Here is a 27,244-nt window from a genome sequence, read left to right as displayed (position 1 = left end):
GAAGGCAGAAGATTATATAGATGTTAATATAGTGATGGATGATATGGGCAAGAAAATTTTTTTTACATTATTTTAGTTGAATATTGTTATAATTACAATATTTTTTATTGATGTGAGCAAGAAAAAAATATAAAAAATAAAAAAATATTACTGAATTAACAATATTTTAGTTAATTGGTAATATGTAATGTGTTAAATGAAGGTATGTCTTTTTAAGTACTTTGCCTAAAGTTGAAGCTTAATGTCCTTTACTTGTAGTATGTTTCCTGTATCGTGGAGTAGCTGATAGTAAATTCCTTTTGAAATTTCTTTAACTCGCATACTAGAGTTGTGAGCTCCTTCAAATGAGTTTCTAAGCTTGTTTTATAATAGATTTAACTCTAACAGTCAGCATCCCACCATGCTAAATTTCTGTGGTCTTAAACACAGGATTCTTTCTAATTATGAGCAATTGATGTATATGCCATATGGTGCTTTCTGATTATAAATTGTGTTTTTGCCAACATTCAACTGGAAATTTTCTACTGCTTTCCACTTTCTTCTATTGAAGAAGTCTTCTCTTAACACTGCTAGCAGACATGTTTAAATTTTGATTATTCAAAGTAATCATAACCCAAGTAAGATGCAGATTGAAATTTCTGCATATACAAAATGGCAATGCTTATTACATTTTATGTCAAATGAAGTATCCTATGAAACCAAATAAATAATAAAAAAAGAAATAAAAAAATAGAGTAGTGTTCTGTTACAAATACATTAGTGCCACAATAACCATTACACTGTGTGGCTAGTGTCTTCCCAACAAGGTTAGAAAATTGGGTGGACAGTGTGATTTTTCTCCACCTTAAAGACTTTATCATTATGCAACACTATGTCAAACAACATGGAAGAATTTTATTTTAGCGGCGTCAAAAACAGAAGGATCACACCCTTTAGACTCAGGTAGAGTTGGTATAAAACTGGATAGACAAGTAGTTTTATTAGAACGAGTAATGTTTTTTAAAGAATGGGGATGTAATGAGAATTTAACATCACATTGATGGTCTTGAACACTGGTCCTCGGGAAAGAGTGCGCTGCATGTTTTAAAGTTGTTTTTGTGATTCCATCACCTGATTTAGATGAGTGGGTCATTACCAGGCCGATTCAGAATTAAATGACAAACTAAGACGGTAATTCAACAATTGGAATAGCTGTGTATTTCTAGTTGCAGTTTATACAAATTTTCTTTTGCTTTACCTAGCCTCACTGGTTTAATTATCTACAGCACATCACAAGGAGTGACTGCCTTCAGAAAAACCAGGCTGAATTTTACCATACTACTACACCCAGGCTTACCTTTACTTTACCTTCTTTAGCACTTTATTTAAGGTGGATTCCTTGTACAACAGATGCAACTCTTCAGTATGTTGCTTGATAACATATAAACAGTTATCAAGCCAGCACTAGACGTCACCATTCGTTGGTTGTTGTATTTGTTGTAATGACAAAAAGGTACAGGTAAGTACAACAGTGTTTTTTTTGTTTTAATTGTTCTCTGCTTGTTAAAATTAGCGTACGTTAGTCTAATCATGTCATTACTGTGACAATAACATGTTTTTAAATATGAAATCCTCTGGTATTTGTTATGTTAATAATTAACAGAGTTGCCAAAACATTGCTGTAAAGAACTCAAAGTACAGAATTATGTAGTTTGGCTAACAGTAATTTAATGAAGAAAATTTTCACCTAAGCCGTACCTGTTTCTGTTTTATGGTTATTATTAAAACTATAAAATCTTAGTGGACTGAAAGCAGGGCTTCTTCTACACCTCTGAAACAGCTGGAATGTCCTAAACGTTGAAGCGAACACACAGTATAAGTTAGGCCTAGACTGACGAGGATGGGGTGAAATAGGATTCAGCAATGAACGTGGCTTGAATGCTATTAGGCTGCAGCTGTGGAACACTGATGCTTTGTAATATTTTTCTTAAGTGGGAGTGTGCCAGGAGTGTACCTTGGGACAGAACATAGTATGTCTTATTGCAGTTTTGGGAGTTTTCTTCACATGTTTGACCTATAATCATATGGTCTATAGTTTCATAAAAATTACAATATAGACATTATGGTTAAGTGCTAGAATACATATTTTTAACATACTTTTTTTCCGCTGTGTATTGCTTTTTATCTACAGGGTTTTTTTTTTGGTCAACTGCTGTATTAGTTATCTTGCTGAAAAAACTTTCTGTGGGAGACAGTGAACTCTGGTTTTATCTTAAGCTAATTTTAAAATCTTGCCTATCTCATAGTTAGATTTAGTGACTAACTTTGTTCATTTGAATATTGCAATTATGGCATCAGTTGAAATTAGTCCACATTCCTCTCACTTATCGTTTTTCATCAACCCATTGCTCCCACTATTCTCTGTAAGTTTCAGATTCTTAACAGTAACAATTCTTCAGACCAGCTAATTTTATATGGACATGATGTTGCTGCATGACACTTGGAATAATTTTGCCCATCCAACTTGCATCCATTTTGATATTTGATGTTGTGATAACGATTGTGCCTTGGATCTAGTTTATACCCACCATATTTGTCCTCACATACAGAAGCGCGCTGTTCCTAGGGGGCGTGTTTTGTTGTTTCAGACAGTTGTGTGCATTCCCATTTCCAGAACGGTCTGCAGGCATTATGAGTGGTGCTCGTCAAACAAGAAGAACAAGCAACAAGATAGAAAGTAGAAACTAAAAGGATATTAGTTTTTACAAGCGCATGCACACTTGACTATAAGCAAAACTGAATAATTGCTTCAAAATGTTGCATACGCTTCTGAAAACTGATCAAAATAACTTTAAGGTAAAACTTTGTAGTTAGTTATGTTAGAAATATACTTTAGCTTTGTACTTGTGTAGTGCTTCATCAAGTCTAGAGGACCCCAAAGCGCTTCAAACTACAGTCATTCACCCATTCTTGCACACTGTCACACGCTGATAGTGGCAAGCTACTGGATAGCAGCCACAGCTGCCACAGGGCAGTCTAACAGAAGCGAGGCTGCCATGCACCGGGCGCCACCGGGCCTTGCGACCCCACCAGGAGGCAAGGTGGGTGAAGTGTCTTTCCCAAGGGCACAACAACAGAGGCGGGTGAAGCGGGGATCAAACCACCATCACCACCATCGGCATCAACTTCTTGCGTACACTCTTCTTCTGCTACCAAGTGTTACGCAGATTGTATCAGCAGTAACATCCACTGTTTTGAAGAACTGCAAACAAAAGAAAAACACAACAAAATTCAAAGAGACTCAAGAAATACTTAACCTAAATAACTTGAGACATCAACGACACAGAGCTTTACGTTAATTGGGCACTCATTCAGGCTGCATGATATTAGAAAATCTTGTGGTAGTGATATTATTGGTTAACATCACAATGGCACTTGCAATATATGCCTGGTCCTCTATGCCTATTTTCTTCTTTTCTCTCTTTCTCATCTCTTGAGCATTTTGGGTAATGTTATTTGTGTCCAGTTTGAGCATCTGCTGCTGTGAGACTGACCAACTGGCTAAATATTACAATAGCATGGAAAATGAAAATTCATAACTTGAAAAATATGATTATTAACAATATATTTATGTTATATTGTGCACCCTTAGTGGTCATAATGTAGTTGTAGTCAGTGTGTGTACTGACAACAAAACGTGATGTCTGACATGACTTGTGGTTGTTAAAACACCTGTAATGCAGAACATTTATTTTGTCTGCAAATATACATTGAAAAGAAATATTAAAAACCATTCACTGCAAGCTAGTAAACAGGGTTCTATGAATAATTTGATTTTAAAATGAGGGAAAGCAATTTTGAAAGCTTAACATTTTCAATAACCATTTTGTAAAGTAGGTTTGCTGTGATGTCTTTACATTAGTTGTTGATGTTTAACTCTGGCCTCTCCCTTAAAAGTCTCTGTTTTCTTTTTTATTAGCATGTCTCACTTCTCTCTCAGATTATCTGCTGCTTTGGTGCTGAAATAAATCCAAAGGGCACATGGGATAGGAATTTGCAGATACCTGTTTGTGGAAGCATTTAAGCCTGTCACCATTTATCACAGCTGCATTTTTAGTGTCCTCTTGAAATCTGTTTTAGCAGGGACAGGCCAGGACCTTGATGAGTAAAGCAGCCAGGCACAGAGGGTGGAAAGAGTGTGATAGTCACTGTGAGGCCTCCAGTATCCAGGCCCTGCATAAGGTTTAGACCAGTAAACAATTCATTGAGAATTTAGACAAACTATAAAAATGTAATTAGGGATGGACCCATTTGAATACTAGCAGCTAAACACACACTTTGTCCGCAGACCACCACCAGAGAAGTAGTCCAGGTAGAAAAAGGCGATAGTGGTAAGCTAGATGTTGATAGAAACGTTGTAGCTGAATAGTCCGTAGGGTAATTGGATAAGCAGGTAAGTGGAGATGGGACATAGGTCGCTGAGATGATGAGGGTTCTGTCAGGGAGCATATTTTAAAGCCTGTGTGTGCATATGTGTCTGTGTGTGTATTTGGGTCTGCAGAGGAAGAGCAATGTGATCCTTGTAGGATTCAGGGGCCCACACACAAGGTCTGAGAGAGATCTGGCTATGAAACTCAAGATGGTCTGTTGGGGAGTGAAAAAGGAAGGAGGGTTCAAAGGGTTCCTTAATTTGAAAATCTTGTTTTTTTAAACTTTTGTTTAGGGTTTTTTTCCCAGTTATTGCCATGTCATCCTTTGTGTTGTCATCTTAGGGATCTTTTCTTTAGGCCGGGTAAGGGAATTCATTCTTATCAAGATGAAACATGAATTTGCCCTCATTGTTTACATCTCTGCCTCAGGAGGCATGATGGCAAACTTCTGTTTTTTTATTCTTTTGTTAAGTGCCATTACATTATTCCTGTTAGAAGTTTTTTTTACAATTATTGTAAAAATTTAAAAACACAAACTTACAGTGGATTTAGTAAGGAAATAAATCAAGTACTGAATGCATACTTTTCATGCAGCTACATGTCTGTTTTTACTTGTTGATTTGAAAAAGGAAGATCCCTGGGGCTAAATAGAAGGGCTTTTTTCATGGTATTCGTTTTCTTGAGTTTAGACTAATGCAGATACATAAAACAGCTGTAAGCAATGTTGATTTTAGAATTACATAAGGTAAGTATTTCTTGATTCCATGTCTAAAATGAAAACTAGGACACTGCAAAATGAGAAAAGAGTAAAAATATCAAAGTAAGCATTTTATTAATCACTAACAGGTAAAACAACTCATTGATTAGCTCAATCTTGAAGCATCATCAAGATCTTAAACTAAATGACTGCTAAGCTAATGTGTCATTGTGTTGCTTTTGTATTTTCTCTCCACAGTGACCTGAGTATGAACAACATCACTGAGCTTCCAGCAAATGTATTTAAGAAGTTCCCCTACCTAGAAGAACTGTGAGTACATGCCCTTCTTTCTCGTGTTAAGGATGTATTTACTCTGTACAGTGTTGACATGAGCGCTGTTCTTTATGAAACGCACCTGGGTATTTGAATTCACACTGCAGGACGCACGGCATCGGTGTAGAGCGTTCCCTCCTTCTGAGGTGTGGAAAACAGGCATGAGGCAACAAATCACTCAACGTTCATGAACTGAGCCAGGGAGGTTATAAAGCATGTCATACAGCTCAGCTAAAAAGGCGTTGCAAGGTGACATGCATTGAAGCAACAGTCATGTGACATCCGATGTGGATTTTTGCTTTTAAGGGATTATGAGGGTAGAAACAAAAACATCTGTGCGCATGGACCTCGTTGAATGGGCATAAATCTGATCTTGGTGGATGTTTTTTCTTTGCTCTTTAAATACTTCAGTGTCTGGCTTAGTTCTGCTGTGAGTCAAAGATAAAAATCAGTCTGCCTGATATCAGGTAACATGCAGCCCTCTGAAGACAAAATGACCAATGAATTAAAATTCTCCAGAGGTTCCTGCTCCACTTGGCCTTTGTTAAGATGTTTTTTCAGCTCTTGTGCATCTTTCAGCTGGCTGAAGCTTCACCCGCTTCTTTTTCTTACACCAATCCAATTTTCTTTGTTGAGAAGCAATTTAGTTTTCATCGCATTGTGCAGAGGAATGCAAGGCAGGAAGGAAAAGGGCAAAACAATGGTTTCCATCGCAACGGGACTTAAAACCTCGCCTGATCTCTCCACGACGAGTGTCTTGTCCTAACTCATCAAAACTGATGGTCTATTTGATTGACATAAACCCTTAGTTAATTTGTGTGTTTGTGTAACCTTTGTTTCTCTGAGAACAAATCAGAAGACTTGTCTCTGTAAACTTTGGAGGACTTTTTTGCTTCAGGTCTTCAGCATTGTCAATGAACCGGAGCATTGGCCCTCAGGGCAAAAACAGAGTGAGCTGACAGAGAAAGAGGGGGAAAACAGAGTGCAGGCCATCCTGAGACAGGGAAGCAAGCGAGAAAAAAAATATTCCTCCTTCTTAGTCACGCAACCTCTTTTGCTGAATGCCCAGAAGATCAACAGACTTGATGACAGAGATATTGTCTGTCTCCTTTTGCAGTTTGTTTATATTCTTAATGGCAACCTGCAATTGATAATCCTATCCATGTAGCAATCACAACTTCATTTCACAAGTATCAGTCTGAGCAGATGATATTGTGATATGCTCTGGCATCATTTATAAACAAAAAAATAAAATTATATTTTTTAACATTGGACTGCTTATGATTCTGCAGTTTTAGTAATGTATTGTGATCTGCAACAATTAGCATTTTCTTTCTATATTTGAAATGTATTATATTCCAGAAAACTCTTAATATGGGTAAAATTTCATTGTACTGAAGAATATTTTGCTCTGTTTGAATATAACATAAACTGACAGTTTTTAAAATTGGATTATCTTATCTACATACCATGCCTTTCAACAGTCTTCATACATTTTGAACTCTGAACCTATAGATTTTATCACATTACAATTTAATAATGTTAATGTATTTTGTTGGGGTTTTATCTGACACTCCGAAACAAATTAGTACATAATCAAGGAGTTTAAGCAATAAAGGGCAAAGGTTTTTTAAAATATTTTCTGGCATAATACAATATTTTATCACCAAGACAACCAGAAGAAATCCAGTTTGAAGCTAGTCATATGAGATGGAAGGGACATAAGTAACATGGAGGAGCTCTAGACAGGTGAGACCAAAACTGTTGCATGTAATTTAACCATGAACACACTTTCCCCACACTTGGTCTTGGCAGTATCATGCTGCTGCGATGATTCTCTTCAGAAGGGAAGTTGAAGCTGGTCTGAGCTGATGGGAATATGGAGGGAACTAAATATAGAAAAGCCTGTTTGAGCATCTGAAAAATTAAAGTTGAGGCTGGCGTTCTTCCAGTACAAGTACCTAAAGATGCAGCCATAATTCTGATTGAATGGGTAGAAATGTCAGTCTCTGCAAGTGCAAAGGTGATTGAATTTAAAATATTGACTCCAGGGGCGCAGTACAAATGCACGCCTTATTTCTTTAAAATTTTACTATCTAAAAACTTTCAAAACCATCTATTGGCTTTTCTTCTACTTCGCTATTACACCACAAAGTAAAACTAAAGTAAATTTATCTTGTAACATAAAAGTGTGGAATAAGTTGGAAAGTTGTGAATATTTTTGCAAGTAGTAAAGAAACATTATGAACTATATGTACATTAAACTGACTCAAACCAGGGCAGGTATGTATCTGAAATGAGATGTGTTCATTTGGCAAAAATGCACATAAGAATTGAAGTCAGACTGTTCACTTCATCATTTGTGTCACCTGTTTAACAGCGGTACAAAAACTGTCTTGAACATGTAGAAACATATCGAGAGTGTATGTGTGTGAGGTGGAGTTTGGTTTTTATGTATAATGATGTACCAAAGAAAAAGTTTAAACTTTGTCATTTAATTTACAGTGTAAGGTAGACTTGTTGGAGTAGTGTTGCACAACTAGAAGAGTGTGTCTCTTCTTCGTGACAGCTGTCGAAGCCCTGGAGCAACAGGTGATAAATCACCTGAAAGGTTAAAGTAGAGAAGCACTTTCGGTTGTGAAACCGGTAGCCAAACCGAAACATTTGTCAAATCCTTTGTTCTTATTTGCAGTTACCAAATAAAACTTGGTTCATTTTACTGTCTTTTTGAAGATTATTATTTTGATTAATTTGGTTTTCAATCAAATTTTTTCCTAAATGTTTTTCGAAGATACTGACTATTCATACATTTTAACTTGGAGTGGCAGCCACTGTATTTTAATATCCTGGTGTTGGCAGTTGTTTGATTTGAATTTTATGATCTAAATTAATAGCTTCCCTGTAAGCATAAATTAATAGCAAATATTTATCAGGGACTTTGGGTAACTAAGATGTCATTACATCATGTTGGTTTTCAAAAACCTTGACTATTTTCATAACAAATATCTCAAATGCAAAATACACGAGGGATTAAATTACATTTCCACCTACTAATGATGTGCAGATATTCTGAGTTGAGCCAGTGTCATAAGAGGCAGCCACTGGCCATTTTGCATGCCATTTTTATTCTGTTTTATATTTGTTTTATTTTGTTTTAGTTAATTTTATTTGTGTTTTATATTTTATTTTATTTAGCACCTACAAAGCAAGATGGCAAAACATCTCAAATGTTTTATTGGAATAGAAGAACAAAAGTGAATATATGTTTTGACTGAAATAATTGCATCCTACCTTGTTGTTTTAAATATGTCTTAAAAGTACCTACAAACTAACTAATATAATAAAAAAATAAGACGGCTGTACTTTTCTATACTTAATAGAAATTATCATTATTTTCAACCCCAACTTGATTTGACTTGGGCTGCTGGAATAAAAATGGTAAAGGTTTCTGCTTCCCTGTGATATCAGTCACATTCTTGCTTTTTTCAAGCCCTTAGTTTTTATATATATTGCATACAGTCAAGCAACATGTCTTAGTACCTCCTAAAGTATGAAGTTGTCCAACAGACACACTTTCTAGAAGGATGCAGTCTCACAGTTTATTTGCCTGTGGTGCTAAACCAAAGTAAAAAAAAACTAAAAAAACTCCCCATTTGAATATCCACGAATAGATAGGTAGCACTCTCAACAAACTCCAGGCCAGGGTTGCGTAATCTCTCACACCTACTGGTGCTCTAACATAGTCAGTTCTGGTTCTCAGCCTCACACATAGCAGCTCTTGTTGCTGGGAACTCAGCCTGGTCTGACTCATGTTGCATGGCGATAAATCTCCTGCTAATCTCTCAGGCAAGATAGTGTACTTGGGCTCCATGTCCCAGTCAGCTTGTCCCATGCTTATTTACACCCAGGTTTCCTATTTACTTCCTGTTCCCAGCAGGAAAGGGAGGTGTCCCCTCTCTTAAATAATTTTGACACGCACTGAAGCAGCTGTTTGATAATAACAGTTTCATTGGAATATAGGTTGTGTAACCCTAAGAGGGATTAACTATTTTTTCAATGTTTATGTGAAAGGACCACTGGTTGTTGAAGTTGCAGTTACTAAAAAAGGGGATCTAACAAAATAGTTATCCATAGGCAGGTCTAATCTGTGTTGGGCGATAGAAGAAGTGACGACAGTCCATGACAAAGGTACATGTCTTTGTCACTTTGAGTTTCATAATCAGCTTGAGAGGTGGAACCTAAGCTGCCCGGGGCATGTGGAGTTGTAAAACTAAAGCGATTAATTTAAAAATCTGTTGTTCTTCTTTCAGTACAAAGAGATAAAGTATAGTGAATGTTTTTGAGTACTTTTGAAATGTGTACAAGCTTAATAATTAAATATAATTTTGACTCATTATCTCATCCAGACGACTTGCTGGGAATGACCTGACATTCATCCACCCTGACGCCCTGTCTGGTCTGCATCAGCTCAAAGTCCTGTAAGCATGCTCCCTCCCTGCCAATGTACACAAACATCTGCATACAGACTTACAAATATGGCAATATAAAGTTTTCCGCATGACAGGCTGAGTGTAAACGGTAAAGTTTGGTGTAGCATGCATTTTGTTCATCTCGGCCCAAAATTTCTGAGGCAGCACCAACAGAACAGTGAATACAAGAACTGCTTTAATTTTAGTGCTTCATCAGCCAGGTTGCATCAGACTAGTTGTGCACACATTGTATGTCCTAAAAGATGCACAAAGGGCATTTCTGTTGATTTTATATCAACAGAAATAAATAAGTCGTAGTCCAGTTTTCTTCACCAACTGAATTGGATTGCACCTGCCTGTGTTCATTGATTAAGCTTTAGATGTGTGACATTGGCTGACATTTGAATCGTTTTTTTTTTTTTTTTCCTTTCAGGATGCTGCAAAATAATCAACTTAAATCTGTCCCCAATGCAGCGTTGAAAAGCCTTCACTCGCTCCAGTCTCTGTAAGTCTTCAGTATGAACACACACATATATGCACATATGTGTTTTCATAATTATTTATGGGTGTTTTCTTTTGCAAAACCTTTATATCTGGGTGGAGCTTCCTGTCCAGCAGTAATACCACAAGTATACACAATACCACAAGTACTCAAGGCTATTCCAAAAGCAGAACTAAGGTTTTATATGCATCTTCATCATATGTGTTTATGTGTCTCTGCTGTCACAGTAAAAAATATATATAAATTGGTACATGTTATGTGAAAAGTTAAAGTCAAGTACAGAGCGCTCTAATCAGAGTGCATGTGCAGTTCACACCATTGAAATGAGCACTGCAGCAACAGATAAATCTCTTTAATTCCCCCAGCACTTCAGCTTTGCTTTCTATTCAGTGTTGATTATACAAATCTAATTCAAAACACCGTCTGATTATCTGCTAACAGTCAAGATAACATGTTACAGACGTGTGTCATCGCAATAATAAACATTTTACCTCCCAAATTCCAAAATGTTTGCACTGACCTTGTTAGGGTTTTATTGCTAGTATTCATTCCCACACTCTGACTTGTTTTCTGCCTGAATGACTATTCTGTTCTGTAGTCTGCATTTATTTCACATACTAAACAAATAATCACCAAGTCTTGGGGATTATTGTAAGAGGTGTTTTTTTTTAACTTGAAATATCCAATTGAGGGGCAAATATCGTAATTTGAGACTGTCTTGCTGGAGTTAGTCATGTTGAATTTTGGTTTTACATTCTTGTATATAACTACTGCATCACAAAATGCCCTCACTTGTTATGAGAAGGCTTGATTATATGTGACAACTTTCCTGTTCTTAACAATAACCTTTGTGTACTCAGGCATTATTTTTGCTCATTTTCAGTTTGTCCCGTTTTTCTTTTTTAGAAGATTGTGTATTTCATCTTGTTTCTGCGTGTAAAATGTTATCGTTCAAAGCATCCTCCCCCACTTGCCTTCATATTTGATACAGTTTGAAGGTCTTAGCTTTGTATCTGTTGCCTCCCTCCACAATGTGCCTTTGAGCTTGACAGGGACTTGGAGTAACGAGTTCAGCTTTCGAAATGTGCTGAAAATTCAGTTTTCACCCATCACTCTTGTTTTTTCCTCCCCCTGCACATTACATCTCCTGTATCCTTTAAATTACCTTTTCATGTCTATAACAGATATCTTTTTTTCATTCATACTTTTAAGTTCTGTTGCTAAAGAAATATGCTATGCTAAAGAAAAGACTTGGTTAGTAATAAGCCTTAGATAGCTAAATGTCAATCAAGATTGTTTTCCTTCCAGCGCAGATACTTGAGGAATTTTGAGGGAGGGTGAGACTCGCATTCAGGGAAGATTCTAGGACAAAACTGCTTGGTTCAAGTGAAAATAACGCTCACAGAGGTTACACAAAGACAACTTTATTTTTTTTCAATCATCTCAAGGGAAATGTTTGTCCATCTGAAATCTCTGTCAAATGTAAGGATTCCACATCTATCTCTTATGTAAGTTTAATTTACATTTTGTGTTATTTTATGTTGAGATTCTGCAGTGGACATAATTTGGTTTTGATTATTAGAAGAAAGAAGTGGACAGGTCTGCCTATAACTTAGATTGCGTCATGACTTTTACTCTCCTTACATTTGACAGTGCTTGCTCATAAGCAGTTGGAGGTACAGATGAATGCTTTCTAATGTTTTACTACTGTGGCTATTTTGTAATCCATCAACTGCAATCATAGCACACTGGCAGTGTCCAAGTGTACAATCTAGAAATGTTGTTTGGTATCAGTCATATTTTTCCTGACAGTGGCGCGAAGATGTTTGTTTAAAGCAACAGCTTCAACAGAATACTTACAACCATACAAACCACATCTAAAAAATAATGAAATACTTTCAAAGACATTTAAATGACACGTATATTAAACCTGCATTTACCCCTGTAATAATTAGTCAGCTCTGTGATTGTGGTCATTCTGATTAAAACGTTTAAACATGAGCATCGTAAGTTTTATGGAATCGTATTATGTTTATTTTAATTCAGCAAATTATATTTAGAAACATCAAGGTTGTTGTTGTATTCTAAGCTTCTGTTCTCAAAGGAAATTGACAACATGTGTGTCAGTGAGTCTGAGCACTTCAGAAATTGTAAAATGAAACCCTTCAATAAAAAATCGATACATTTATTTCATCATGTGGGAACTAAAGACATTGAAAACATTAATATCTGTATAGTTTCATATACATGGGATTGATCCACTAATTTTTTTTCTGGATCTGTAGCCGCCTGGATGCCAACCACATTACAACCGTTCCTGATGACAGCTTCGAAGGTCTCCAACAGTTGCGCCACCTGTGGCTGGATGACAATCACCTGACAGAAGTCCCTGTCAGCTCCTTGAGACACCAGTCAAATCTTCAAGCTCTGACTCTGGCACTCAACCGGATCTTGTATATACCAGACAACGCCTTTGGAAATCTGACTAGTCTAGTTGTGCTGTAAGTCTTATTAAGCTTCGGGTCTGATTGTGGTTTAGGATATGGTTTTACACTGCGGCGTTGAATGTTTACAATGTGATTCACTCGTTTCTTTGGAGAGTTTACCATAGCGAAGGGTGTGTACAGAGCAGAGTAACCATCAGATCATGAAGTGCAATTTGCTATTTACATTGGTGTCTTCAGCATAAGCTGTTAAATTTGTTCATTAGATCAAGTACACTTTGGCTTTGTTTATCATTGGTTAACCTGCAGTATAAATACAGGTCAGTGTTCATAAAATGACGGATCATTTTATGAACCTCGGTTAATAATAATTCTACTTACTTATGCCCCTGGCAGAGGTAGATTTGGCTTTTTGTTAAACTAAGATGTTTATTTCCGATTGCAAGTGAGACCGACATATCAGGCTCTAGAAAATAAAATTAGAGTCCACTTGACTGAACCCCATTGAAAACTTCATGGTTATTCCACCAAATATTGATTTCTGAACTCTTCCTGAGTTAAAACATTAGTATTGTTTTTTTTTCTAAAAAAATATGAACTTGTTTTCTTTGCATTATTTGAGGTCTGAAAACACTGCATCGTTTTCGTTATTTTGACCATTTCTCATTTGCAAATAAATACAAAATTTTTGCTTGGACTTTTGGAGACATGTCAGTAATTCATAGAATAAAAGAACAATGTTCATTTTACTCAATCATATACCTATAAAAAGTAAAATCAGGGAAACTGATCATTTTAAGTGGTCTCTTAATTTTTTCCAGAGGTATATATAATATTAAAGTCGCATGTAAAAAATGGTTTGTTCCCTTATTAATAATAGCCAGTGGAAATGTGTTCTTGGCATTACAGCAATCAAAATCAGCTGACCAGCTTTTTGCTTTTTCTTTTTCCCAATTTATCTTTGATGATGAACTCCAAGTCTTTGGGGCCTTTTGACATCTCCTATAGATTCCCTACCAGAGAATGGACCATTCCAAACTATTAACATTACTCTGAGATGTGGCACAAATATAACAGCAGAACTATCATCAGCTCAAAACAGAGGGACCAGACCGGACGGACAATTTTTAAGTGAGACTGCAGGATCTCATTCAAAGACGCTTGGCAGTTAAAACACCTACATTCTCCACTTATGTGACACATGTAACCTGGGAGGTTGATGGATCCATGTCAGAGCATCTATAATGATTTGAGGAAATGAGAAAAACGGCACCGTCCACATTGGGAGCTTGCATTAGATTCTGTGTGATTTCACCAAAGTTGTTATTGCTGTTCCACATTTGGACAAACACAAACATCCAAGCACCCATGCACACTGAGTGGTACTGGTGAAGGTTTGTATAAACATACCAGAATAAACAGGAAGAAATGACCTGAATTTATTAGTGAGTTCAGCTCTGCTGTGGAGTACGAATACAGTACAGACGCTTCATTTACTGACCCTGCTCCGCATAAAAAATATTTGTGCTAAATGTTCAGTTTATTAAGTCTTGTTGAATATCTCAGAGATGCAACTTATTTTGCTTTTCTAGGCATCTTCATAACAACCGAATTACGGAGATAGGAGCCAACTGTTTCGTTGGATTGGTGAACCTGGAGACACTGTAAGTCCACAGTTACTTTGCATTTTGTTTATGTGTGTGTGCAGATGTATACTTGCATGCCTGCATGTGTTTATGTATCAGTTTGAGTCAGTTTGGGTTTTTGGACTCTTGTTTGTATGTGCCAACAGCTCCCCCACCCATCTCTGCTACAGTCCTCAGACATCATTGTGTCCACTTCCTCCTTTAATTGCTCTAGGATAAATAGACCAAAGTACATGATGCTTATCAAAATTTCCCTCCCAACTGTTCACTTCCTACTGGCTCACAGCTTTACCTAGTGACAAAGACATTAATCTTCTCTGAATGGTCAGCTGATAAATATGAAATTGAACTGTTGTTGCTCATTTCTTGAACATTGGAGATTTAAAGGCAATTTTCCTTTTTAAGAAATCGCCTAACATCCTAATAAAATAAAATGTCTGTGATATGTTTTGTACATGGTGATCATTTCACACTTTCACCAATTGTTTCATTATATTGGAAAAAATGCGTTATGTTACCATCAGGCTGTGTATAAAATATAATGTATCGAATAAAATTAATTCCACCACGTAGACATTTTGTAGCTTTGTAAGATGATTCATACGTGACATTTTGGAGGCTGCCATTGGAAACATTTGAGACTTTTTTTAAACACTTTGACAGCAGATTTTTGAAAGCACATTTCTATTTGTATTTATTTTCATAATCCAATAAAAAACTTAACAAGACACATTTTGGAATCAGTTTATGTATAAATGTATTATTGAACAAAGGGGATGTGTTCATGAAAGCTATAGTTATGATCCCTGTTATGATAATTAAAGAAATCCATCTGAAACTGTTTAAATCTAATAGGTTCTTCCTTCCCCCACATTTTACTTAAGTTTGATTAAAATTGCCTTAAAGGCAATCCATAATTTTTACATAGACACGAGCTAATTGCAGTAATCTAACACTGTGACTCAAATCTCTCTGTCTCTCTCTGTTTAGAGATCTTAATTTTAACAACTTGAAGGAGTTTCCTAAAGCAATAGAGGCTTTGCCCAAACTGAAAGAACTGTAAGTATATACCAATTTAAGATAAGAGCTATTAAAGCTATAACTAATGCTTTTTGCTGTGTCGGATGTCTTAAAAAATACAACTATTTGAGTATTTGAGCTATGAATTTGAGAAGATGAACAAAAAAAAACCCAAAATGAAAGAAATCTGCAAGTGAACAAGTAATTCATTTATTATGTGAATATTTCAAACAACATTTTGCTTCTTAATTTCATATAAAAGAAGACAAATTTCAACTTCCATTCTGTTAGTTTGAAGGCTTTACTTTAAGCTTCTTTACCTAACAGTTGAAAAATCACTTATTTATTTTCATTTTTAAAATAATATTTTCTGGCTTCTTCTGTTCTGCTTCTTCTTAATTTGATGGAACTAACTATGCTCACTGCTTTATCATATTAATTTTGTCCTTTTCCGTTATATTGTCTTTGTCACGTTAACCTGACAGTGGTGATAAGCATCTAATTGCTGTCCCTTGACTTTTGTTCTGCAGTGGGTTTCACAGCAATGATATTGCTGCCATTCCAGAAAGGGCCTTTCATAACAACCCCATGCTGCGAACCATGTAAGGTCAAACTCACACAAAGGAATAGTCTACATGTGGTTTTATCTTTAAAGGAGACAAGTTTAAGGCACAGAACAAATGTCCAGAAGATGGTGCCATACTCATTGTGCTCTTCTCTCTTATTTTGATCTCATTTCAGACACTTTTATGACAACCCTCTGTCATTTGTGGGAGCTTCAGCTTTCCAAAATCTCTCAGACCTGCGCTCTCTGTAAGTTTGACTATGAACCACGAGTTACTATCTGTGTGACCTCTTCAATTCAGCTGTTGTCAAAACAGGTCCTAAGCTAATTATATTTGGTTTATAGCATCTATCTGTCATCCCCATCAACACATGCCACAGTTTTTACAAGAAACATTCCAGTATTAATTCTAAGCATTTTGCAGAATGTTGCGTGGTGCCAGTTTGATGAAGGACTTCCCCATCCTCACATGGACTAACAATCTGGATAGTCTGTGAGTAATATAACATTTTATTCTTTGCTGCTTATTTGTGTTTCAGATGCAAGTAAATAGTGTGATTTTTGTTTGTTTATTTCTTTCTTTTTATCTTTAGGACCCTCTCAGGTACCAAGATATCATCCATACCTGCTGATCTGTGTGAAGATCTCAAATTCCTTCAGACACTGTAAGAGACTTTTCCAGTTACAGTATTATGCGCTTCTTTAGAACTGGAAAATGTATACAATTACGGCCACCATTTCAGTATTAGTGTCTGAAATATTACAATTGCAAAAAACTGGTATATTATAACTCAGGGTGATGATGCATGAAACTTTTGCTAGTAATAAATTTGACCTTTTGGATTGTCCTCAATGCAAATGGTGGTGTTTAGTATTAGTTGCTGATTCTGACAGAGTGGAGGTGACATTGTGATGATTAATTGTAATCAACATTGTCATTGTAATATCAGTAATAGTATTGCAAGTACATGTTTTGCTTATATTGTGAAGCGCTACTTTATAAATATGTCTCAGACTGACAGCAGGGGGTCCATTAATTTCTGAGTATTTCTATTGTCAGTGTAAATGACATCATCCAGTCTGGCTTTCAGGGCTTCATCCTCTGATTTCCTCCTGTTCGCTTTAGCTTGATGCTTCAGGTTGTCTTAAATGCCGATGTTGATCTGGTCGCAGCAGCAATGCTGAATAGTAAGGTGGTCTTAATTAATCACCTTTTAGTAATTAAACAATGTATTTTTTATACTCTGTATCATCACAAGTTGAATGTTGCTACTATGACATTTTGGTTTATATCTGATCAAAAAGTATTTATGCTTATTAGAAAAGTTTGGGTTTAATTGCATACTGTTATTTTATACCTATCTAATGGAGTGAGAGACCAAAAAGAACATTTAAGTGACAGTAAAAATTGTGATAGCATATCTTCTAACTGCAGCATATTTTCTACATGACTTCTGTAAGGCCTTAAAAGTCATAGATCTTTTTTTAAGCCTTAAAGATTTGAAATACGCCCATTTTTTCCCATTCTCTCGTGATCTTTTTTGAGAAATGCCCTTATGTTGTATTTTGTAGTTCTGGCTGAGCATGTAACGTGTAATCCTATATCTGAACTACAAACCCCATGATGCAGGGAAGCACTTGAAATGAATTTAATTCCAGACTTTCTGCCTTCCCAACAAACCTAAGGAATGATTCTGCTTCTTAAACTGACTAAACTGGTTTGAGATTGAATGTACATACAATTCAAAATTCAGCTATTATTTTTACATTATTCTGTTCCATCATTACAGGAAAGTGTCTATTTGAAGAGGTTTGGGTTGTAATGAAGAATCTTATTTGAAGCTTGTTGTCAGTAACTATCATGAAACTTTCAAACCATTATAGAAAGTTAGGTAACATTATATTTGTTGTACTTAGGCTGTTAAGCAAGTGAATTACAAAAAAATATGTATATTGTTAAGTTTATTTCATAATTAATGCTGTAAAATTTTAATCATGTTTATCTTAAAAAGATAAAACTTAACTTACTAAAATTTGCAGACTCCTCGCTCTGAGGTATAAGCAGTTTATATAATTATTTCCCCCCAGTTGATGGTTTTCTTGTTATTGAGGTTTCTGGGTTTTTCTTTTAAACAGTGACCTGTCCTACAATGAGGTGAAGCAGTTACCGTCCTTCCAGGGCTGCAGCCGGCTGCAGGAGATGTGAGTTGAATTTTTTGTAAATATACCATTAGTTGTTACAATAAATGATTCCTAAAGTAAATGTCAAAAATTCTTCTTGAAATCTGCAGAAGCTTCCAGCACAATCACATTCAACAAATTGACAGAGATACTTTTCAGGATCTCTCAGCGCTCCGTTTGCTGTAAGTGCTTTAAGACACGGAATAACAAAAACTAAGTTCAAGGAAACAAACATTTTACTCCATGTTTTTGTGTTTTCTTGTAATATGACAATTTATAGAGACCTGAGTAGAAACGAAATTCGAGTTATCCACAAAGATGCTTTCCTCAGTCTCACTGGACTCACCAACTTGTGAGTACAACCTTCTTACAAATCTCCTGCATGGATTTGTCCATTTTGCAAATGTTTCATAAACATTAACTGGATTTATTAAAATGATTCTGCAGAGATCTGAGTATGAACTCCCTGTCTGTGATTCCGACAACTGGACTGAGCGCCGTCATTCAGCTGAAACTTTCAGGAAACCCACAGATGAAAAATGTTCTTCCTGCAAAAAACCTGCCAAAACTCAGGTGAGAATGAACTCGTGTTTCGTTTTGCGCTTAAAGCATCCAGGACAGAATTGACTGTGGAACTGTGACATTTCAGGTTAAATTTAATATAAACTTACACCTCAGTGTTTTTTGAGCGTCTCACAGAGCTCTGCTCAATTCATCATCTCAGAATAAAAAGACTATGGTATAACTTCAAATATACGAACATATGATTTGGCAGACTAAGTTTATGGGAAGATGGATGAAACTAAAGAGAGGGCAATTAGAAAACCATTTGGAGGCTACAAAAGTTTTGATACATGGGCAAAGATTTACCTCCTAATCGTTCCTAAGACAAACAACCAGAACTACTATGGAATGACTTTGTTCAAAGCATGTTCATGTGCAACAATGGCCTAAACTTGTAATCATATTTCTTTTGATGCCCTCTGTGAGCTTGGATTAATATGATTTTCCTAAGAAAATAATAAAATTTCAGTTTCTGAAAGCTGGTGGAGATGGACTTTGAGCTGTTACTGCTTCAAAAGGTTGTTCATTAAATTATTGGATCAGGGAAAGGACCTTTCAGATTTCCGTTTGTGTAAAAAAAAATGTTTCTCCTCCTTATGATTATGCCCTACTTTGTGTTGGTAGAGCGCAAAAAATATGTTAATGTTTGTGCTTGTTGCATAAGAAAATGGAAAAAAGTTGAAGAGGTATTAACTGACTTCTGCAGGGTATTGTATTTGATTTCTTGAAATATACATTGTAACGTAAAATGTTGAGTTACTAGTTATTGAAAAGTGATAAAACCAAAGCACAAAGGGGAAAAGGAAGAAAGAAAACTGAATAACAGATCTATAAATGGAAACATTAACATTTAATGAAAGGAAACCTTATCAGCCTGTGAAATGTGTTTCGTAATGATATGTGTGTTTTTCCAAGGTTAAGGTAGCAAGAGTGTTTTTTAGGACTTGGACAAATTGTATCACAAAAGCGCAAGCACTCCAAAGGAGTAATACAGACTGCACTGCATAAACTCACACGGAGTGCTCTGTTGTTGTTTACTTTATCTGATACACTGGAAACAAATGAGAAATTGCATGCAAAGAGACAGCAAAGCAGAATCCAACTGTGTGTTAACATTTAATGAGGAAGTCAGGCAAATCTGTTTTCTGCATATTTGTTGCTATTTTAGGAAAACATCCAAATATTTGGATGAAAACAATCAGAAAGCCCAAATATTTGCTGAGCCACACACTTCTAATAATCTTTTTAGGAGTATTTTTAACGATGATGTGCCCATATCAACAACAGACTCTTAAAAACCTTATTTTAAATTATTGTTTGCAGGTCCATCTCTGTCCCTTATGCCTACCAATGCTGCGCGTTTATTGGGTGCGACTCAGTGACGAGGTCTTCTGAGCAAACAGACATGAAGAAATCCACAGGTGGGAAAGGACGCTCGTCTTTTTAGAAATAAATAGCTGACATGACACTTTTGTTGTTAATTTATAGATAGAGAATTAGTTAAACTAAACCACGTGAATCCATCCTCTATGAGAGACAGCACAAGTTAACAACAAAGATTTTAAAGCTGAATTTAGAAAATAAGACTCTGCAGTATTATAAAAAAATTCTCAGGCTCAGAGTCAGAAGGAAACCATCCAAACTATATTTAATGCAATATTTTATGATACACTGGACAAAATGAAGACATGAATAAACAGGTGTTAACTTGGTCATTATTAAGATACCAAAACACAGCGTTGTTTATGATAAATTTATAAATTCAACGTGAACAGGTTTTAATTTATTTCTGTAATTTGTCTTAGATGGTGTAAATTTTGCACTAGAACAAATTTCAAAATAATATAAGTTAGTTTTTTGGATGGTAAATTAAACATCAGATAATTAAGAGACGACTGTTTATAAATCTTAAAATAAATTATCATGGTAATTTAGGTTTAAGGAAAAATGTTTTAGTTATTCACCTACAGCATCAATGCAAAGTTGGAGCTGCACTAAATGTGGATTTGATTAGAAAATGTTCATTTCAAGTCATTAGAAACTTGAAACTCTGATTTGGGGCGAAAGACTTGGGATTTGACTTGCACTTAGAAAACTTGATTTGTATTCATCTCTGCTGATTATACACATTCACATAGTCTGATCATTCTTTTTTATCTCTACTTTTGTGCCATTGTAGGTGTAGAAGATGGTGAGCAGGTCTCAATGATAATGCATTGTTCACCTTCGCCAGGTAAACAGTCAAGCATCTCTAATCTTGTCTCTGTATTAATGAAACAATGCTGAAGAATTCTTAGATAGTCCTAAATTATCTTATTACATTTTCATTTCTAAACACTAAACTGTTTCTGTGTTCAGGAGCCTTCAAGCCTTGTGAGCACCTCTTAGGGAACTGGATGATTCGTCTGACAGTGTGGTTTATCTGCCTGGTGTCGCTGGTCTTCAACAGCCTGGTGCTGGTGACCACCTTCTCGCCCGCTCATCAAGCCGCTGGTTATTCCCTCTACCTGACTCCGTCTTTGTCACCAGCCAGGCTGCTAATGGGTTTGCTGGCCCTGGCCAACCTGCTCACTGGCCTGTATGTCGGCATTCTGACCGTGCTCGATGCGGCAACGTGGGGATCCTTCGCTGAGTTCGGCGCGTGGTGGGAGATGGGTCCCGGCTGTCAGATCACCGGAGCTCTTGCTGTGTTCTCTTCGGAGTGGTCGGTGCTGCTGCTGGCGCTGGCAGCTGTGGAGCGCAGCATGGCGGTACGGATGATCATAGGAAAAGTGCTGATGTCGCCCAGGAGGAATGGCAGCAGCCATCGCAGGTGTTTCAGAGGTTACCAATGCTTTGGCCTGGCTGCGGGGCTGCTGGGGTTGCTGGCGGCGGCCGGAGCATGTCTGCCTCTTCTGACCTTCAGGGACCAGTCGTCTTCTCCTCTCTGCCTGCCGTTCGCTGGTGGGGAGAGTCCGGCTCTCAGTGTCACTGTCACTCTGGTCCTGCTCAACGCCCTGGCTTACCTCTTCACAGCTGCAGTTTACACCCAGCTCTACTGCCACCTCGGCAGGGTGGAGCTGGCGGACCCAGAGCAGACCGGCGCCCTCCGTCATGTCGCCTGGCTCATCTTCACCAACTGCATCTTCTTTTGTCCCGTCGCAGCTTTTTCCTTCGCCCCTCTCCTGACCGGCTCAACAGCTGGTGGCCCAGAAATTGCCAAGTCCGTCACCCTCATTTTCTTCCCCCTCCCCGCGTGCCTGAACCCGGTGTTGTATGTGTTTTTCAGCCCAGCCTTCAAAGAGGACTGGTTAAGGCTGCGCGGTCACATGGGTTTGACACAAGAGGTGAAGGCCGGCACTGAAAGCGGCTGCGACGATGGCGGTGGAGGGTCTGAGCTCACAGACGAGGGATCCTTCTCCCACCTGGGCTTTGACTGTGGTGTGTACTCTCAGCTTTGTGGAGAGACTGTGTGCGAACAGTGCGAGGCAGCCCTGCGTGCCCGGACCTGCTCTTCCCCCTCAGCCTCGTCGGTCTGCAGACATTTAGTGAAGTCTCACAGCTGTCCCACCCTTCTGGCTGGAGCCGCGATATGCCCGCGCTCCGAGGGGTTCTGGGCAGACAGCGACACGCCCTCTGCTCAGTCCGAGTACGCTGATGAGGGGGACTCTTTTGTTTCAGACAGTTCAGACCAGGTTCAAGCCTGCGGCAGAGCCTGCTTCTGCCAAAGCAGAGGACTTCCTCTTGTACACTACTCATACAACATACCTCGAGTCAAAGACTAAGGATGCCTCATTGCTCCAGTATGTCAATGTGCACAGATATGTCTGTCATGTGAATTTAGATTCTTCAATATTATGTAATTTTTATATATAAATATGTATGTCAGATACATATATATATGTCAGAACAGAAAATGTGCCAACTACCTTTGCAATTCATCAAGCACTTATGTTTGTAATTACTGTTAGCAAAGATGCAACCAATCATTGAAAGGGAATTTCCAGCTGAAAGATCATTTCTAGATGAAATGAACTGAGTACTTCATGTTACAAACTGCTCAACTAAAGAAAATCTGACCACCGGTGCCTGCCTGCCTCTTGCGATCAACTGACATGATGATGATGATGATGATAACGACGCAAGCTAAAGGGGGTCAAAGATGTAATGATTTTTTGTGTATGTTCTGTACTGATAAGCTTTGTTAATGTATCATGCATCAAGTTTTAACATGTTTCCACAGCAAGTTTATTTTTTTAATTTGATGATTTTATATATAAATGTAGCAAATGTAATAATCATTGTTAGATTTTTTTAGGGTTTTCTTGTGTGTGTGTGTGTGTGTGTGTGTAGCTGTGAATGTTTAAGGTGATCCAGGGTTCCGACACATTTTCCAGGTTGAGATGAGATTGGAAAACCAAAATAAGAAAAGTAATTGTGTTTTCCAACTTCTCTTTCCCATTTTCTAAAAATTGAGTTCTTTCTTATATCCTTCCCACTTTGTGTCCATCTTTTCTTCATTGTGTCATTTCCTTCCCTACACACTTATGTCCTTCAGTCTCTGTCTTTACCTTTTGTACCATATCTATCCTCATTTTCTTTTTTTTTCTACCTTTTATTGTCTTATACCTCCCTTCTTTTCTTCCTTTATTGTCACCTTATGACCTTCACCTTTCCTCCTTTGTCTCTTTTCCTACATTTCTCTTTTTTCAGTGAAATTCAATATTACATAGAAAAGAACGCTGGAAAGTTGAGTCTCTTAAACGATCAATGTGTTGGAACCCTGGTGTCTTTCACCTTGTGAGAGTTGAATGATTTAGCATCGATAACTACTAGCCAATGAGCACGTGATTGTCACACACCGGCGCAGGAATGGTAGAGGTCAGTCTGTAAGAAAAAAAAAAAGTCTTTTGCTTTAACCTTCTCATACTAAGAATGTGATAAAAGTAGCAGATATCACTGTTTTAACAACTGTGTGGTCGCTTTGACACGTGTTATTTATTGTTTAAGCAGACAGTAGTGTTTGGGTGGAGGCGGATTTGTGGTGGCCTCTGAATAATAAGTCTTTATAATCCAAGCATTCACCAAAACAGCGCCTTTCTTTTTATTCCTGTCTTTCATTAGGTCAAATTAGGAAAATCTCACCTTCTTTAAAACTGAACTTTTTCCCCTGGTTTTTGTCATTCTGTTGTTTTTTTTTGTTTTTTTTTTCTATTTCCAGACTATGTAATGAAATAGTGTTGCATAGACTGTATCTTCTGTCTATTTTGAGCCTCGTTAAATAATCCTTGCCAGTTATGGTACAATTCAGTTTAATTAAGTCTCCATCCAAGTTAAACTCACGAATGAGATGAACTTTCTGTGCTGGTTAACGACTGGCAACCAGCTGAGTCAGCAAGAAGGTATGGAAAACTGCTCCTACATATATCCACATTTTTTTGTGGCTTGAAATGCATACATTATGGTAAGAAATGGTAAAATATGGTATGAGGTAACATATTTATTCTCCTGTCAAGTTCCATTATTGGTGATTTCTTACTGTATCCTTAATTAGTTTTTTTTATGTATGTGACAAAAAGAGCATTATTGTATTACAAAGTGAATAAATGTAGATGTCTTTTCATCCTTACCTGGTTGAGACTGGGCGTGACAGACTCTGACGGATGTTTAGTGTGCTCAAGCATGACTGCACGCATTGAGGTGGTTACACCCTCGGAGCATGTATCCACAAGCGCACGCCATGTGAGTGCTCAGGAATTCAGGCAATGTAGGGAACTGCTCTCCTCCAGCACCGAGACGTTCTCACGTCTTCTTTAGGCTCCAGTCTGCGTTGAATTTGATTATTATAGACACATCTTACAACAAGACACATTGATTCTTGCATCAACCAAAATGTCTGGTTTGGTTTTGCCATCTGATCTCCTGTCTACTGAAAATGTACGAATCTTTCAGTGGTTTATTTTTTTTAATATATATATTTTTAATGTAAATTATTTGAAAAGGAAACTCAAGAATGGGATGCTTGCTAAGGAAGCTACCTCCTCGGTTGTTGAGGCTGCCAGCAGTGCTTTGTAAAAGAGAGTGTTTTTATTTTTCACTGTTTGCATCCTCAGCTTTATGATGTTAACCTTGGCTGTGCATCATTTTAGTAATGTACAAGTTGTGGGAGGAATCTATGTACTGTATACTGTGATTTTTTTTTCCTGTTTCTTAACCAAATCTTAAATAGGGCCTTTTTTTTTCTCTCAGATACAAAATTACAGAATACATATTAGCTGAAATATTTTACATTATTTCTGTTCAATTTGAATCTTACTTGTAGTTTTGTGTCAAATCTCCCTGTGTTTTTTCTTTTCAAATAGGTAAATGATTTCTTTAAATTGTGAATGAATAAAATTGAAAAAAACAAAAAAACATGGATCTTATTTTATGCTCATTCAGTTTTAAATATTTAAATATGAAATATACCCGTTAATTTTTTCATTACACTGTTGTGTGGAATTGAACTGTTAATTATAGCACATGGCCAAGCCAATATATCTATTCCCTGCATTCCTAGGAGTAAGTTTTACTTTAGAAATTCGGTTTCTAAAGTAAAACAAACAACAAAAAAAAACATACTTTTTGGCCAAATTCAACTTCTCAAACTGCAGACTCTAACTTTAGTTTTTCTACATAAAAAAGTAATGCAAGGAAACAAGAGATTAAAAAAAATGAAATAAGAAAAATGTTAAGCTCTTTTTTAAAAAATCACAAATTTTTCTCAATTTCTGTATTGTCAGCAGTACTGAGATCAGCCAGTTGGGAGAATCACACCTGTTATCCTTTGACACTGGAAAAAAGCTTTTTGTTTCCACAAATATATATCTGCATCTTTACTGAGTTGCTCTGTTTTCATGGTCAATCAAAAGATAACTGAGTAAAGTAGGTAAATATCTCTAAATGAATCATACAAGGTGTTTGTTTTCCTGAGATTGAATCCCAGTTCTCACCATCAGCACAGGAAGGGTGGCTACAGGGGCTGCAGTTCCCCCTTGTGGTGGCTGAAAGAGGAATCCATTTTGATCAACAGAGGAGTAGAAAATATAACATTTTTATGCTAACCTTTTGGCTTTGATTTAAAAAAAAAAAACAATCTAATTTAGATCTCAACGGTTGCATTTTAGACATTTCAGTGACAGCAAAAACAACACAACCAAGTAGCAATATAGACTTGTACACTGTAAAAAAGAGATTATAATAAAACATGTTTGCTGTAGCATTGTTAGAATTAAATATCCACTTGTTTCAGCTTGCATACAAGCTAGTGTTGGTACTGCAGCACAGCCAGCAAATACAGGAAACTACAACAGTAACAGTTAATGATACTTAACAAGAAAGAAAAGAGTCACATGATTGTTTATTGATTTTTAAAAAATAATTTTTACCTTCTGGCAACTTTTGAAGGTAAAGTTGCCAGAAGGTAAAGTAGCGGCTTATAGTCGGAAAAATACTGTAAATTATTTAATATTAAATATGAATATTGCTTTAGTGTTTTACTCTCCTGAAAAATATGGCTTCTGTGTTCTGTAGGTCTATATATCAAATGTGTTGGTTAATTGTTATTTTTTTAGGTAGATTTCTATTTTGGAAAAAAATAAATAAAAAATTGCATGTAGAGAAATAAAAAGTAAATATGTATGCAAAAGAATTCAGGCTTGGAATAAATAAATGCTTTGGCTGCAGTGAACTGAAACATTTTTTACAGTATTTGAACTGTAAAAAAATCATGTTTTTTAGAACATGATTTTAAAAATCCTATTCGGTCACATTAAAACTTTTGGATTACCAGCTTTATGTCTTACATCTGTCAGCATCTGGAAAAAAACATTGTAATGAGAACATTCCTACTTGCATGGTGTCACAGTACTGCTGTTTCTGGCTGTGGTTCAAAGCATTTGCGTGGTCATGCTATCCTACCATTGCTGCCATCTTGCTCTGTCTTAATGATGAGTAGAAACGTAATGTTCGGTACTAATTTGATAAATCAAACTTTTCTCAGTACCTTGCTGTCCTTTGCACATATAATTTGTAAGACCTGGTTAAGTGTCGAAACACCTGACAGACACAGAGGCACTGTTGGCCCTTTATGTGGCCAGAGAGACGTGTGGAAAGTTCAGTGGATCTTTTGCAGCTGTACATCAAGGCAGGAAATATTTACATTCACAGCATCAGATGAATAACTTGCCCCAGCTTGTAAAAGCCGAAAGACAGCATGTGTTTCATTTTGCTGACAAATGTTTTCATTGGGAGACGTCCCAGATCATTCTTTCCATCACACACATCCTGCTGTGCACCGTAAGGAGAACACCTCACACGTTCACTGATGATTTGCAAGTGCCCAAAATTCCTTTATGCAAGGTGAATCGTTCAATCACAACTAAGTAAAACAGCAG

General features: G+C 36.8%; 1 protein-coding gene across 1 annotated transcript in view; it reads left to right on the top strand.

The window, feature by feature from the left end:
* lgr4 (leucine rich repeat containing G protein-coupled receptor 4) overlaps window positions 1-25,213 on the top strand; it is a 30,398-nt gene extending 5,185 nt beyond the window's left edge. The window contains exons 2-18 of the mRNA XM_014474151.2: window positions 5,365-5,436; window positions 9,846-9,917; window positions 10,342-10,413; window positions 12,696-12,911; window positions 14,447-14,518; window positions 15,491-15,559; window positions 16,051-16,122; window positions 16,262-16,333; window positions 16,510-16,578; window positions 16,679-16,750; window positions 18,222-18,287; window positions 18,377-18,448; window positions 18,547-18,618; window positions 18,714-18,839; window positions 20,154-20,251; window positions 21,010-21,063; window positions 21,189-25,213. Of these exons, the coding sequence (XP_014329637.2) occupies window positions 5,365-5,436; window positions 9,846-9,917; window positions 10,342-10,413; window positions 12,696-12,911; window positions 14,447-14,518; window positions 15,491-15,559; window positions 16,051-16,122; window positions 16,262-16,333; window positions 16,510-16,578; window positions 16,679-16,750; window positions 18,222-18,287; window positions 18,377-18,448; window positions 18,547-18,618; window positions 18,714-18,839; window positions 20,154-20,251; window positions 21,010-21,063; window positions 21,189-22,594 (2,752 nt within the window). The 3' untranslated portion in view covers window positions 22,595-25,213. The remainder of the gene's footprint in view (window positions 1-5,364; window positions 5,437-9,845; window positions 9,918-10,341; window positions 10,414-12,695; window positions 12,912-14,446; window positions 14,519-15,490; window positions 15,560-16,050; window positions 16,123-16,261; window positions 16,334-16,509; window positions 16,579-16,678; window positions 16,751-18,221; window positions 18,288-18,376; window positions 18,449-18,546; window positions 18,619-18,713; window positions 18,840-20,153; window positions 20,252-21,009; window positions 21,064-21,188) is intronic.
* The last annotated feature ends 2,031 nt before the right edge of the window (window positions 25,214-27,244 follow it).

The sequence above is a fragment of the Xiphophorus maculatus genome, chromosome 4 (genome assembly GCF_002775205.1).
Source record: "Xiphophorus maculatus strain JP 163 A chromosome 4, X_maculatus-5.0-male, whole genome shotgun sequence".
Lineage (NCBI taxonomy): Eukaryota > Metazoa > Chordata > Actinopteri > Cyprinodontiformes > Poeciliidae > Xiphophorus > Xiphophorus maculatus.
The sequence above is the reverse complement of the archived record's forward strand: the minus strand, read 5'-3'. Positions and strand labels throughout refer to the sequence as shown.